The sequence below is a fragment of the Carex rostrata genome, chromosome 24 (assembly GCF_964058835.1).
Source record: "Carex rostrata chromosome 24, lpCarRost1.2, whole genome shotgun sequence".
Taxonomy (NCBI): Eukaryota; Viridiplantae; Streptophyta; class Magnoliopsida; order Poales; family Cyperaceae; genus Carex; species Carex rostrata.
In genome coordinates, this window is record NC_135941.1 from 2,679,275 (window position 1) to 2,694,997 (window position 15,723).

At 33.2% G+C, this 15,723-nt stretch overlaps 1 protein-coding gene across 1 annotated transcript; it reads right to left on the bottom strand.

The window, feature by feature from the left end:
• Positions 1–87: 87 nt before the first annotated feature.
• On the bottom strand, positions 88–3,703 carry LOC144575813 (uncharacterized). The gene is made up of 4 exons (XM_078326058.1): positions 3,528–3,703; positions 1,371–3,350; positions 453–1,269; positions 88–381 (listed from the first exon to the last, which is right to left on the bottom strand). The coding sequence occupies exons 2-4, from the start codon at positions 3,333–3,335 to the stop codon at positions 197–199; spliced, it is 2,967 nt and encodes a 988-aa protein (XP_078182184.1). The 5' UTR covers positions 3,336–3,350; positions 3,528–3,703; the 3' UTR covers positions 88–196.
• Positions 3,704–15,723: the final 12,020 nt, after the last annotated feature.

Below are 15,723 nucleotides of genomic sequence, written 5' to 3' on the forward strand. Positions count from 1 at the left end.
ACAATTTATCAGTTATCTCTGAATTAATTATTGAATATGCTAGATAATATAACTGTAGTTCGGAAGTAGTCTAACATAGTCTAACAAGTAAAGTCCACGAATACAATTAAAGTTCAATGATACAACTGAAGTTCACCAATATTCATAAGTTAGTTCAAACCAAACAAAATAAGTTCTCCCAAGCAAAATAATAAGTTCATCTTTCACGACGTCGGAATAGACCCAATAGACGGGAAGATTTTCTGGTGCCAGCTGCAGGTGCAGCAGTACTTGTAGACCCTTGGCTACTAGATGATTGGGTCGCAGGAGGTGGTTGTCTTCTACCAGTTGCTTCAGCAACAACTCTCGCATTTTCTCTTTCATTGTGTTCGTTTATGGCATCTGAACATAACAACAGAGTTCAGTTATCAATATAATAAAAACATAAATTAATTCTGAAAAATGCTACCTACCTGCCCTGCGCCTGTCAGAAACGGAACGGCGAGCCTGATTTCCCGATGGCCTCCTACCACCCATCTCGTCCATGGTCATTATAGCACGTTTGTGTCTCCTCCTCCCCTTCCTTATCCATCCTTCTGAAGGGAGTATTCTATCACCGACATACGCAGGCCACTCATGCTGGTTGGGATAAGAATGGAAAGATCCACCCCAAGTAGAAGCAAGGTAATCGGTACGATACATGTCGGCGACATAGTGATCCTCGCAGAAGTTTCTCACTCGGCATACCGCCATCACGTGACTACAAGGTATTCCAGCTAGTTGGGGTCCTTGGCATGTACAGGTCACCTCTCTTGCCTCTCCGAATTGCACTACGTACTTGAAAGCCCTCTTCACAAACTCCATAGTGCCATCTGGTCTACGGCTGGAAGGAACGTACTCATTTGGATTGTGCACTTCGAATTCTGTACCGTCATTACCCATCGGGATCACGGTCATAGTTGCACCTTTATTCCTGTGTTTTTTTAGTTTCTCCTCCACCCTTGTTGAAAATGACTGGTTCATCCTTATTAATTCTGCGGCCTTAGCACGCCGTTCCTGAAACCATGTATTTAACTTGTAGAAAGTGTCTTCTACAACTGCAGCCACAGGCAACGTCCGGCTCTCCTTGAAGACTGCATTCAGCGATTCAGAGCCGTTGGTGGTCATAATTCCCCAACGGTAACCTCCATCACGTGCTTGAAATATTTTCTCGTATGCTGGTGGCTCTTGGACATCTCTGGGGTTATTTTTGCCCACCTTCATTAAGTACAGATTTGCTTTCGGCATATACTACATATAAATAAGGAAATAAAATAATATAAGTAAACAATTAAAATAAAAATATGTTAACAAAGTACAATAAGACATGTAAACAATCAACAAACACATACCTTTGCAAATTCTCTACTCATCTCTTCCACCCTTCTTGGCTTCTTCTTTTTGCAATTACGTCTGAATGTTTCTAGGACCCAGCTATTGTTTCCGGTTGCCTTGCTAAGGTTCTCCGCAACGTGTTGCATACACAACCTGTGCACACACTCGCCAGTATGTGTTGACCAACCGTATTCTTCATGATCAAAAACATATTTTATTCCTTTGTGCTGGTCTGATATTACAGAGAAAAACTTTGTTGGCCCAACCACCCGTCTTCTTAAAAATTGCATAAAGAATCCCCAGTTCTCACCATCCTCTTTCCGAACAATTGCAAACGCCAAAGGCAACAGCTGGTTCTCAGCATCATATGCACATGCTATCAGTAGCCTCCCCTCGTAACGGCCAGACATGAAGCATGCATCAATGCTGATAACGGGTCTGATGAATGGCACAGCTTGGATACAAGGACCAAAAGCCCATGCAATGCCCTTGAATTGTTGAACTCCCTCTATTAGTACTCCATTCTTATCATAAATGGGGCCATGCCACCGCTGAAATACAGTGCCGGGATTTGTACTTGCCATAGCCTGGAGCAATGGTGTCAGATAGTTGTATGAATCCTTCCAACTACCGAATATTCTGCAAATCGCAAGTTCACGACCTCTCCACAACCTGTTATATTTTGGGATTACATGTATGTATTTGTGTCTGACGGCCATAGCCACCGCCTTGATGCTCATCGATGGGTCCAACTTAATGTCTGCCTCAATTGCATCGGCAATTAGTGATGCTGTCAGGTTTGAATGGTCTGTCCTTGTGGACGCAGACTTGCATGTATGAGGTGGTTCACACTTTTTAATTATCCATGCTTCCCCCGAACCCGCAGGGGTTGCATAAAGGCGAAACTCACAACGAGGGGCATTTTTGCATATCACAACCAATCTTTTTGATTCTCTTTTTTCTAATATACATTCCCAGTTGCCGTGAACGTGAGTCTCATAGATTTTCTTTACAAGTTCATCTATGTTGGTATAGACTTGCCCTGGGGCAAGTTCACGATTGTATACAACACGAGGACCAAAGAAACTAATGTCAGCCTCTTCAAAAGCTGTGGTATCGTTGAATGTGGCGACAGGATGCCTATTCCCTCGACCCCTGATTGGGAATTTTTCTTCCCTGGACAAACCTGGTACATTTGCATCACCATCTGATAAGTCATCAGATTCCCAAATTCCTTGGTATTCATCTCCGGTTTCCATTTCTCTTTCCGGTATGGCATCAATAGCATCAACATCAATATTAGTATCATTTGGATTAACGGATAACTGTATCGGTAATGACTCTGGTATAGCTGGAAATGTAGGGATTATGGGTGTCTGTCTGGGCGGTGGTGGTGGTGGTGGTACAACTTCAGTAAACTCACGGGAGTTATGGTACCCCGGGTTGTCATAACAGGGACTGTGGTACCCCTGGTTGTCATGAGGGGAGTGGTGGTACCCCTGACTGTCATGAGGGGAGTGGTGGTACCCCTGGCTGTCATGAGGGGAGTGGTGGTACCCCTGGCTGTCATAAGCCGAATTGTCATAACCTGAAGGTCCAGCAGGGGGAGCCCTAGAAGGTCCAGCCCCAGCCGCACTAAAAGGTCTAGCCCCGGCCTGGGGAACCCTCCTGGAATATAAGTCTATCATAGCGACCCCCCTAGACTCAAATTGTTGGTACACAGCCTTCCACAACTCCTCATCTGTTATAGGAAAACTCACAAAGTAAGGTCTACCCGCCCCAGCCCGTTGTGTGTCAATTCGGGTAGCCAATTCTAATTCATACCGGTCGGGGTTCACACCAGTCTTTTCATATACTAGTTGCTTAAGTTCAATAAATGTGGTTCTTTCATTAACCTGCAAGCCGAATGAGGCATCTTTCGAGTAATACACGCCATCTGCACCCTTAATTAGCCTACCGCCCACGTACAGTGCAACCAGCATTTTGTCCTTAACAAACTACATTTAAAAAAAAACATTCATAAGAATTACAGTATAATAGATTCATTATTTTTTGGAATTTAAAAGTTAATTATAATATTACTTAAAGCCTAATTTATAGTTTTTACAGACTGCGGGTATAATAATTATTAATTAAAAATTAAACATAAAATAATTAAATAAAAAATAATATACCTGTAGCAATCGCCTCTAAATCGCTTAAAATCGCTTCAAAATCGCTCTCTCTTTCTTCTCTGTGGTTTAATAAATGATACTGTGCTAGAGAGACAGCAGACAGAGCTGCTATATGGCAGCATAGTGGACCGCCCCAATTACCGGCGGTCTGGTCCCTACTGGACCGCCCAGGGTCCTGGCGGTCTGGTATGGAATCGGACCGCCCCAATTACCGGCGGTCTGGTCAGATTTAAAAAAAAAAAAATTGTCAGGTTATTATTGTAAAAATGTTTTTTTTTTTGGGTATTAATAAAAATGGCCGCTACTTGAATAAGATCATTTTTAATAGATATGGTATGACAATACTTCTACCCTACTCATATCGGAACGCTATCCTCTACAGAGCTTTTAATTTGGTCCGTTCGTTTTGATTGGACGAACCAGATCAGATCTCAAAATTTGGGCCCCCTCTGACCTGGTCCGTCCGATCAAAACGAACAGACCAAATTAAAAACTCCGCACAGCTCTGCAGAGGATACTCTCCCACTCATATCGTACCATTGACACCCCTATGTGTAGAATATAATTAGCATGAAAAAAACAGGGCATTTAAACCCTCATAAAAAAAAAACCATGTTACGCATAAAATGTCAATTTGGAAAGAATGTGTGTTACGGAGGGTTTGGAAAAAGAAAAAAAATGTATGTACTGAATCGTGTCACGGCCGACTTGAAATTAAAAATTATAAAAAAAACAAACATGTCGTACAGATTGATTTAAATCAGAATAAAAGGAGCTGACAAGTCCGGCTAGATGTCCTTACCCTCTTTACTGCTAACCAAAACAAAACAGTTATATATGAGAGAAGGTTTTTTTTTTTTTTTTTTTTTGAGAAAAAATAAGGATCAAAGTCCTTATTTACTTTATTGATGATAAAAAGGTTTTAGGTTACAAATTGGAACCTAATTGAACAGATTACAAAACTAAACAGATTCAAAATACTGAATCTTGACCTTAGCTTTGAAAATTTTAAATAAAATTCTAAAAATTAAAACTCTTCTGAGTAACCAGCCTTGAAATCACAGCTCTTACTATTTTTTCAGTCATTTCAACCATGACATTTGATCTATCACTTCTTGCTTCATGTATTCTGTAGATTTAGACTCTTCCTTGAATATTCTTCTACATCTCTCCCTCCAACAAATAAACATTGTAATTAAAATTATGTCCTCCATCTTACTTCCTCCTCCTTTTCTGACAATCCAGTTTTGAGCTTGCATTTCCTGCAATGTTCTTCTCCAATCCCTTTGTGGAAACTTGAAATGAAAAGAGACCTTGTCATATACTTCCAGAGTTAAAGTACACTCAGAAAACATGTGTTTAATGTTTTCACAAGCATCTCTGCATAAGAAGCATATACTTGCTAATTGCCATCCCCTTTTAGCAAGATTGTCCCCAGTAAATATTTTGTTGTAAAATACGAGCCAAGCAAAAACTTTCATTCTTGGGGGCACCTTCATCTTCCAAACTTTGTGCACATTGCAAGATATAGTAGGTTGGTTCTTCATGCCTAGGTAAGCTGATTTCACTGTAAAATTTTTATGATTTGTCTAATGACCAAAATACCCTATCTTGCTCTTGAGAAAGTGGCCAGATTGCAGAAACCATGTGTTGTAGTTTGTGAAATTGTAGTCTTCCTTGATCTGAATCTTGTATTAGGGAAAAATCTGAGAACAGGTCAGCAAGATTCTGGATATGTAAAACCTCTTTTACATATCCAGAATCTTGCTGACCTGTTCTCAGATATATGAGAGAAGTTATTCCCAGCGTTCTGTTTTCAGCTGTAATTTTTTTTTTTAATTCTAATTCCACAAAATGGAGATGTGAATTAATTACCAACGTTATCATTTTTAAGTAAAAATTGGAGATATACCATCTAGCAATACGACTATACGAGTGAGGTTATGATAATATGCATATTACGGATTAATCCGTGCTATGAAATTATATTTTTATTTTTATAATTGAAACAATCGATCTAAACTGTAAAACATAATTTTTATGTGAAAATGTACTTGTAGATTTTCTTTTACCATTTTTAGATCAAATATTGAAACTTTCTTTTACTATATTCCACACATAGGGGGTCGATCTAAACTTATTGTTTTTGAATGGTGTAGAATTTCAAATCAAAGTGATTTTCTATCTATCTAAAAAATAATAAACTATTTTTATAAAAAATGTTAAATTTAGTTTTCAAATATATTTTCACATAAAGATAATTTTCAATTTTAGATCGACTATTTGCTTTAGACTTTAGGGTTCAAAGATATAAATCTATAGTACAAACTGTTGTATAATATGCATATTATCATAGTACGGACTGTTGTGTAAATCCATATTATCCTAACTATATAATATCTGTAAAGAACTTTGTTACTAGATTAAATGTTGATTCTCAATCAGTAATGTTATTAAAAAAATGCTTATATTCATATCACTTGGACAAATGATTTTGATCGATCATACCTGATTTGAATTCAAAGAATGGATTAACGAATTTGATTATCTAATGAATAATCAGCCTCTGCAGGGGCGGACTTAGGATTTTCGTCCGGGGGGTTGGGGGGATAAAAAAATATCGAATCAGATTTAAATAACTTATCGGATTTAAACTCATTAACTAATTAGGTATTCGATAAAAAAATAATGTTTTGACTTATATTTTCCAATACTATGTCTTATAATTTCTGATCCTATAACTTATAATTAATATTATCAATCATAATTCAAGAAATTTATTTTGATTTTAACACTAAATTTAACCCGAATTACAAATTAAATATCCAGAGGGGGGAAATTTTTTTTTCAGGGAAAGGCAAAGTCGATTGGTACTAATAGATCACCACTAAAACTCGAAATTCAGAGAGGGGGGGGGGGGGGGGGGGGGGGGGGGGGGGGGGGAGCTGCCCCACTGTGCTGATCCGCCCCTGAGCCTCTGCCAAGTTTTCAAAAAGATTATCTAATAAATATTTATTTTGGACAATATTAAAATAGTGATTCTTGACTTTATTATATTAAATCACATTTTATGTGATCAGGCTGCCTGTAACAAATTTCCTCTTTTGAACTTGTAATGAATCACATCTATATATTTCTGTCGATACGAGCAGTGGCATTAGCAGCATGTCATTTTAGAAAGAGGAGGATGTCCCTGTTTGGGACAAGGGAGAAGAATAAAACACAACTATTTGGGACAATTGAGTTTGAAGCACTTGAATCAGGTCCATTTAGAGAATGTTAGGTGTAGATTTAATAAGGATGAGTTTATCGTCTAAATATACCAATTTTATATCATATAATATAATCAATTTATGTGAGAGAGGAGATTCATTTACTATTTATTATGACTTGTTCCTAATAACACTATAAATATTAAAGTTGGGGTCAGACCCCCTATTGTTTTTAATAGGATTTCCAAACATTATATATATTATATTAATATTTTAATCTTTGCAAAATTTAATGACAAATGCGAACCTACATGTTCTATAGCAAATAAGAGCAATGAATACGAATAAAAAATATTAAATTAAAATTTATTTACCATAAAATTAAACATCGAAAAAAATCAATTTTAGTTAAAAATTACTTGGCTGAATTTAATTTTTCCACTTTCAAATTATCTTGTATCAAATAAACTTAAAATTTATAACTTTCAAATGTACCAATAATTTTCGTGGCACTGAAGAAAACCTTAGTTTGGTCATATGAATTTCAAATTTGAATAAGGAATACTGCAAAGCATGTTGTCACGACAAAATAAAAAAGAAAACTATAATTTAATCTCCTTTTTTTCAACTGTATAGATTTACTTTTGCACGAAATAAAAATGATTTGATCTATATATTCTCAAGAAAAGTGTTTTTTTTTCAGTAGTTACTTTCCATACTATTTTTATTTTTTTAAATAATTTTACTGATGTCCATTATAATACTTTAAATGTACCTAGAAAATATTAAATCATATTTAACAATTCTGAATTTTTTTTTGAGATAGAAAAATGAAGATCTAGCCTACTAATTAACTTTTATTTAATTGTCTATAAAGAACTTTTCATCCGGTTTTCAAATCCATGACATCTCGTACAGAAGGTGTTATTTTTATGTCATTAGACTAAAGACTGATTCTTAACAATTATGATTTATTTACTTGAACTTGTGTATTTTTAGTATCATTCTATAAAATGGAGTCTCGAGACAGAAAACTGTCGAGGCAATTGAATTCACAAAGAAATGTGCTCTTAGAAATGTCATTTTGAATATATTTACAAGAATCAGATTCTTGTAGATTTTATTCAAGAAAATTACTGATTAAAAGTTGTAAACGATATTATTCCATGGATCAGCTGCTACCAAAGTTTCACAAAAAAAAAGAGAGAGATTATTCCATGGGTCATGCATGCACACTAGCCATTTATTTAAGTGAAATTACTTTTACACCTTATGTTTTGTATTTTTTATCTACAAGTATATATTTAATTTGTAAGTCATGTTATCTCAATTTGTAAGTTTTTATATTAATTATCCAAAAGCGTTGACTCAGGGCCGGTCCTGAAGATTTTGGGGCCCAGGACGGGAGAAAATTTTGGACCCTTTATATATACAATTTTTTTATGAAATCATATGCCTATTAAGTCATTTTTGCATTTTCAAAGTTCAAACGGTTGATCCAAATCGTTCAATATGATATTCATATTAAAACGTGGCTGGAGACCAAATTTTACAATTTTTTGGATTTATTTTACTATTTTTTAAGATGGATAGAAAACTCATTGATTCAGAAGATTCTGAACCATAAAAAATAATGAATTTCTACCTACCTTAGAAATAGTAAAAAAAAAAATGTAAAATTTGGTCTCCAAGCACGTTTTAATATAGATATCATGTTGAACGATTTGGATCGACTATTTAGACTTTTAAAATGCAAAAATTACTTATAAGAATATGGTATTAAAGTATTTATGAAAACGCTTAGCCGATCTGATTTTTTATTGACATGCTAATAAATCATACTTATATATAAAAATATTTGAGCCATTTATACATACAAAATTTGAGCCTTAATATTTTATTTATTTTTAATATATACAAATTAAATTTTTTTTATATATACACAAACATTTTCATTTTTGAGGCCCCTTGGATCTTGGGGCCCGGGGCAGTCGCCCTGGCTGCCCATGGTCAGGACCGGCCATGCGTTGACTCTAATATCGAACTTTAAATAATTTGTCAAACAAGTAAAATAAAAATACATTTAGAGTTTTTATTTTGTGTAACATAAATTATAAATATTTTATGATCAAGTTATAACAAAAAATATATACACAACTAGAGTATGGAAGCTGCATTATCACTGTTCTTTATTTTTAATTGATGCATGTGAAGTTAGTAATTATTTTAGCAACTTAATAACTATAAAGGTCTTACTTAATATAAACAAATGATGTTACCAAGAACACAATATTCATGGTCCATGGACCTAGTCATATCTGAATTTTTTTTTAATCCAGGCACTTAATTAGATTTGAACATGCAAGAATAATCATGGTTGTAAAAAAAAATAAAACTACTATATTAATAGAATATTAATACACAAATAAAATTTCTTCATCAAATAAAGTGAAACAGAATATTACTCTATTAGAAAAAGTATTAGTTCTTTTTCAAAAAAGGATGGAGAATGTTGCTTTTTGTTATTAAATCAAAACTTGATTCATAAAAAGAGTATTAATTAAATCGGTAAGGCGATACAGACGAGAAAGAAAAAAAAAATGGGGAATATTTATTTTAGATTCATGCATTTAGGCACGTCCGTTTGGATTATATTATATTATCTACCTCGATATAACATTTGAAGATCAGAATTTTTTTTTTTTTTTACGAAATTAGATTTTGAGAAGCAAAATTGTTTTGAAGCATGAAATTAAGTTGGTTTGATAGTCCGTTTTACTTTAAATGTACCATTTTTTTTTGTTTTGTTTAAAACTATTTTCATTAACCAGGACAAACCAATTACACATAATTTTGTATCAGTACATACAACATTTGTACTAGTATATTAAATATTATAACTAAATTCCTTTATAAAAGTAGACAAGAAAAATCATAAAATAAAAGTAGAACCAAGAATTTATGCGCTCAGATCGGTAGATATATATTGAACTTGCAGGATTTTTTGTGCTCGTGCTTAGATTGGTAGATTATGAGCATACATAATTTCTTGTCGTTAGCACAAAACAGTGCTGTTGAAATCAAGGTAAGACAGGGAAAATCCAAGAGAGCCGTCATGCTCATATAAGGTTTGTGTCTGATGATACGGCGAGGACAAAGAAAAGTCAAACCAGAGGAGAACGAAGAGGACGAAGGGAAGAAGAAAGAGAGAAGAAAAGAAGAAAGAGATAAGAAGAGAAGAAAGAAGATCACATTACTACAAACACATTACTGCCATCAACCATAACACGCACCTTATTTATGTATATAGATAGTAGATACTACAGACGAGGTGGAACAAATTTATAGCATCACCAATCGAACCCGGTAAGTCAAGATGAGAGAGTAGCGAGACGGAGCGGTGGCCAGATTCATTAATGGAAGCACTGCTCGAATTGAATAAGGTGAGTTGAACCGGATGGAATGAAAGAGAAAAAGGCGGAGGGCGAAGAATGGAGAGCAGAGGAGCTTCGTCGACTCTCAAAATATTGCCTTCTGATTGCGCGATACTTTCAAGGGGACTGCGGAGGAAATATTTCCGATCTTTTAAATGTACCATTGTTTGCTGAGTTGGGTTGAATTTTGGAATTTTTTTAAACGATCACTAAATTATCAAAAGTTTCAAAATTAACTTGATTAATTTTTTTTTAAATTATCACAACTGAAAATGATTCTCGGTAATGAATTTTGAAAACTAGACTCTATGATCGGTATTGAATTTGAACCTATTTTGACTTCTTTTCTTCATACGATGCCACAAATTAAAAATCCAAAATATAAAAAGCCGGTCTTCATATTCAGTTTGTAAAATTAAAAACCAGGACCAACCACTGTTAAAATAAATAAAAATAATGATTGGATATTAAATAAAAAAACTATTCAAAGTACCAAAGTTTTAAAGAAATATTAGAATTACAAAAATAATGATTGGATATTAAATAATAGGATTGGATTTTTTTTGGCTTGAGCTTTGGACTGGTGGATTGACCTTTCAAAGTACCACAGTTTCAAATATTAATAAATAAAGAGTTCAAGATTTAGAAAATAAGTTCAAATGAAACTGAAAATGATTTTCAGTTTGTAGTGGGAAACCGAACACTATCTTCGGTTTTTTCCAAAAAAAAAAAAAAAAAAAAACCCATCGCTGAAGATAATTTTCAGTATATTTTTAAATTGGAGTGGATCTGTTTGTGTGATCATTTTATAGCATTAATACCGAGAATGATGATCAGTTTTCAAAATTCATATCGAAGATCAACTTCGGTAGTGATGATTTATATATATGAGATGTGCTACGGTGAGACGCGGAGTAAAACGCGTTTGTACTCCACGCTATTTTTTCATTTTGAAAGTCCAAATCATCGATCCAAACCGTTAAATGTGATCTCCATAATAAAATATGCTTGAAAACTAATTTTTACATTTTTTGGAATTTTTTTTACTATTTATTAAGCTACTTTGAAAAATCTGAAAATCCGGGTGAACAGTAAAAATTTCTGGACCACCGGATCGGCGATTTTCAAAGTGGCTTAATAAATAGTAAAAAAATTCCAAAAAATGTAAAATTTGGTCTCCAAGCACATTTCAATATGGAGAACAAGATGAACGGTTCGGATCGGTTGTTTGAATTTTCAAAATGGAATTTTTTTTCCATGGAGTAAAAAACCCCTTTTACTCTATAGCTCACCATAGCTCATCTCTCTCTCTCTCTCTCTCTCTATATATATATATATATATATATATAGTAAGGCTTGGGTGCTATGGATAGCATAGAGGGCTACGGTGCTATGGCTCAATATTCGAGTTTTCAAAATCCTAACGGTCGATCCAAACCGTTTCATCTTGTTCTCCATATTAATATGTGTTTGGAGACCAAATTTTATATTTTTTGAAAATTTTTTACTATTTTTTTAGATAGGTAGAAAATCACTTGATCTAAAAAATTCTGCACCATTGAGATATTTGATTTTCTAACTATTTAAAAAAATAGTAAAAAATTTCCAAAAAATGTAAAATTTGGTCTCCGAATACATATTAATATGGAGAACAAGATGAACGGTTCGGATCGACTGTTAGAATTTTAAAACCTCGAATATTAAGCCGTAGCACCGTAGCCCTCTATGCTATCCATAACACCCAAGCCTTACTCTCTCTCTCTCTCTCTCTATATATATATATATAGAGTTGGGCTATGGTGCATTGCAATGTATAGCCTCTTTTGTACATTGGACTATAAATCACCGAATTCAAAGTTCAAATGACCAATTCAAACCGTTCATTTGGTTCTCCATATTAATATGTATTTGGAAACCAAATTTTACATTTTTTATGATTTATTGAAAATCGCTGCTTTTTATGGTCAAGATTTGTCTGAAAACAGTGATTTTCAATAAATCTAAAAAAATAGTAAAAAAATTCAAAAAAAATGTAAAATTTGGTCTCCAAACACATATTAATATGGAGAACAAGATGAACGGTTTGGATCGGTTATTTGGAATTTGAATCCGGTGATTTATAGTCCAATGTACAAAAGAGGCTATACATTGCAATGCACCATAGCCCAACTCTCTCTCTCTCTCTATATATATATAATGAGTTAGGATAGGGTGCTATACATATATAGTGTCTTATGGTGCTATGCATTTTTCAATCGTCCGATGAACTTTTAGATCCATGTTAAATTTTAATCGCTGATTCATATTTAACGGAGAAAGACAATCCTTCCGTTAGGTTTTACTTACGGCAAGTTCCTCTCTCTCCCTATCGTCTCCTTCTGTCTAGCCCTTATTTTACGAATTACGACCCATTTTTCCCTCACTTACGTTTTTGATCAGGTGGCTCTCCGCACTCTCCCCTCCACCTAATGTGGGGTTTGCACGAATTTGTTCAATTTTAAGGTTTTCTCAAATTCCTTTACAGGACCAAGGTATCAAACAATCAATCAGAAATTATAACTTGAAACGAACAAAAGCAAAATACAAAAGTCAAACCACGACCAATACTCACCTAAGAATACTTCATTTGAGGCCTCGTATTTAATCCATAAACCAAATAAAAAACAGAAAAGAAAATACTAGGTTTGAGGCATACAGGCAGTAGGCGCGAGGGAGAGAGAGTAACTGGTTTGTTTAGAATATTGTTTTGTCGCTTAACGGAGCCTCTTCGCTTCAATTTACCGTCGCTGTTTTTCATCAATCAAATATTGTTTGCACGAATCTTGAAGCGCATCTAGTGGTTGAAAAGGCATAGCACCACATGACACTATATATGCATAGCACCGTAGCCTAATTCTATATATAATATATATAATCAAATTAGTTTCTAAATTTTTAATTATTTAGTGATGGTTTTTAAAAAGATTGTGAATTTTGACAGGAAGACCCTTTACTTAGAAAAGTCTATGATTTGGCAATTGTTTTTTTTTTTAATATATTACAGCTTTGCTTATCAAAATTCATTACTTTTTATTTAGGTTATGATATAAAATTATTCACAATAATCTTTTAACAACAAATATATATCTTGAATCTACTAGGAGAGATAAATTAAGAATTTGCATACTGAAACCAGAATTTAATTGTATGGACCTACTTAAAGAAAAAAATAATAATAATGGCTACTGTTTCTCTTAAATTATGAATTATTGATAATGATTATGATTCTTAGGAGAAAAAAATAAATACTAATTAGTAAATATCTCCTAAAGGCCGGACAAAGAGAATACATTTTTTTTTCCTGTTGCAACCCTATATCTTGTTTCTGACAAGTAATTGTCATAATGCAAGATGAATACAAAATCCTAATATAATTTAACCGAGTTTAGTCAGTAAGCTTCAACTTTTACCAAAAAAATTTCAAAATTTCCCAACAAACTTCTAAGTTTTTTAGATACATTGGATTAGTATATTCTAAACATAGCTTATGTGGTAATTTTTCAAACAATTGAATCATTGAAATATATTATGTCAAACTAACTATTTTGTAGAAATATTTTGAGGAAAAATATTTTATGTTATTTGGCATTTGAAAGTTTTAGAATTTTTCATTTATGAAATTTATGACTAGAATAAAGTTCAGAATTTTTTCTTTATTTAGTAAAGTTGGAGGTCAAGTCATCCAACTTTTTTTTTTTTTTTGAAGAGAGTTCTTATTCAGATTTCGAACCTGCAACATCTCACATAAAAATCATTGTCTTTGTTATTGGACTAAAGGCTGATTCTGAGAGTAAGTTTCGAAGTTAATTATGTATTTCTTAATTTCAAATAATAACTCCGTTAAATTCAGCGTTAATTTTTCTTTAGATGATTAATCATTGTGGAAATCAACATCTTGTGTTTTATGTAAAGAGAGAAGATCATCTATAACCATATGTATTAGAGCAGAAATTTTTAAAAATATACTATGATAAAAATAAAAATAAACCAAATAACTATTGATTTCTGGAAATTCTAAAATTACCCTAACCTCAAAAATTACCCTAACCTCAGATAGCCGTAGCGGACCCCCAGACTAGCGACCTCAGCCTCTAGATGCGGACCCAAAATGGGGGCCTCAACCCCCTAGCTGAGGTCCTTGGGATCTCACCTAGGGGCTGAACCCCCCCTCCTTTTTTTTTTTTTTTTTTTTTTTTTTTTTTTTTTTTTTTTTTTTCTGAAATGTTATTAGTAGTTTGATTTCGTTATATTCGGTTTAGAAGTTTGAATTAGTTCTAAGAAGTTTTTTTTTTTCTGAGAAGTTATAAGTAGTTTGAATTAGAAAAATGTCGTTATGTTGGGTTAAAAAATGAAGAAGCAATAAATAGAACAATATTATGTTTAATTAATTTAAGGTATGTCTAATAAACATGAAATAAATATTCATTACAATAGTAAGTCAAATCTTCAATTTTAAAAATACACAAAAAATTAAGCGTTGTTTTAGATGAATATTAACATTCAATTACTAAAATCACATTTTTTTGGGTAATGACATCAAAGTCAAAGTCGAACGATCCTTTGTAAAATTATTTTAACTAAAAAAGCTTCTAAACGGCAAGAGCTAAAATTCTAAAAATCAAACCTGTATTTGTAATTTTGGTGTTTTGTAGAATTTTTAATGAAGGTCTTATCAGTGTTTCCTCTTGGTTTAGATCATCTCATATTTCCGACATTCGAAATTATTATTATTGTTATTATTGTGAATGTGGCTATGGTAATATGCATATTACACAATGGCTCTTGTTATGAATTTATATTTTTAAACTTTAAACAAATAATTTAAACTGTTCAATATGATTTTTATATAAAAATGTACTTGCATATCAAAATTTATATTTTTTTAGAATAATTTACTATCTTTTTAGATAGGTAGAAAATCACTTGATTTAAAAATACTGGACCATTCAAAGGCACCAATATTCTATTATCTTAAAAAATAGTAAAAAAAAAAATCTAAAAAACATAAAATTTGATTTACAAGTATTTTCATATGAATTTATATTTAACAGTTCAGATTAATTATTTAAACTTAAAATTTAGAGATATAAGGATCGATCAGTATTACCATAGCCTCAATCTTTTTTTTTTTTTTAATATTCAATGTGAATTTCAATTTTTTTTCAGGTGTCTGATCATTCTGAATTCATGGATCGTGTCAAAATTAGTTGGAGACTGAATTTAGTGTCCTGATGCAATGTATTGTCGTGTGGTAATTAATTGATTTCTTTTTTCTGATTTCTTTTTTTTAGGTCAAACAAGATTATTAATCGATGTGGTTAAATGCCTGATGTGTCATCTCAGGCGGGTCAGAAGGGATCAAGTTCTAAAGTCAAGTCAAATATGGTATGTATAATGTACCCGCTCCGGTTTTAATTTATTGGATTTGGATCCGATCAGATTTTGAATTCTTAATTTGCTTCTTAAAAGAGTCTGGCACTCTGTCGTCTGGGTTCAGAATTTGCCGCAAAT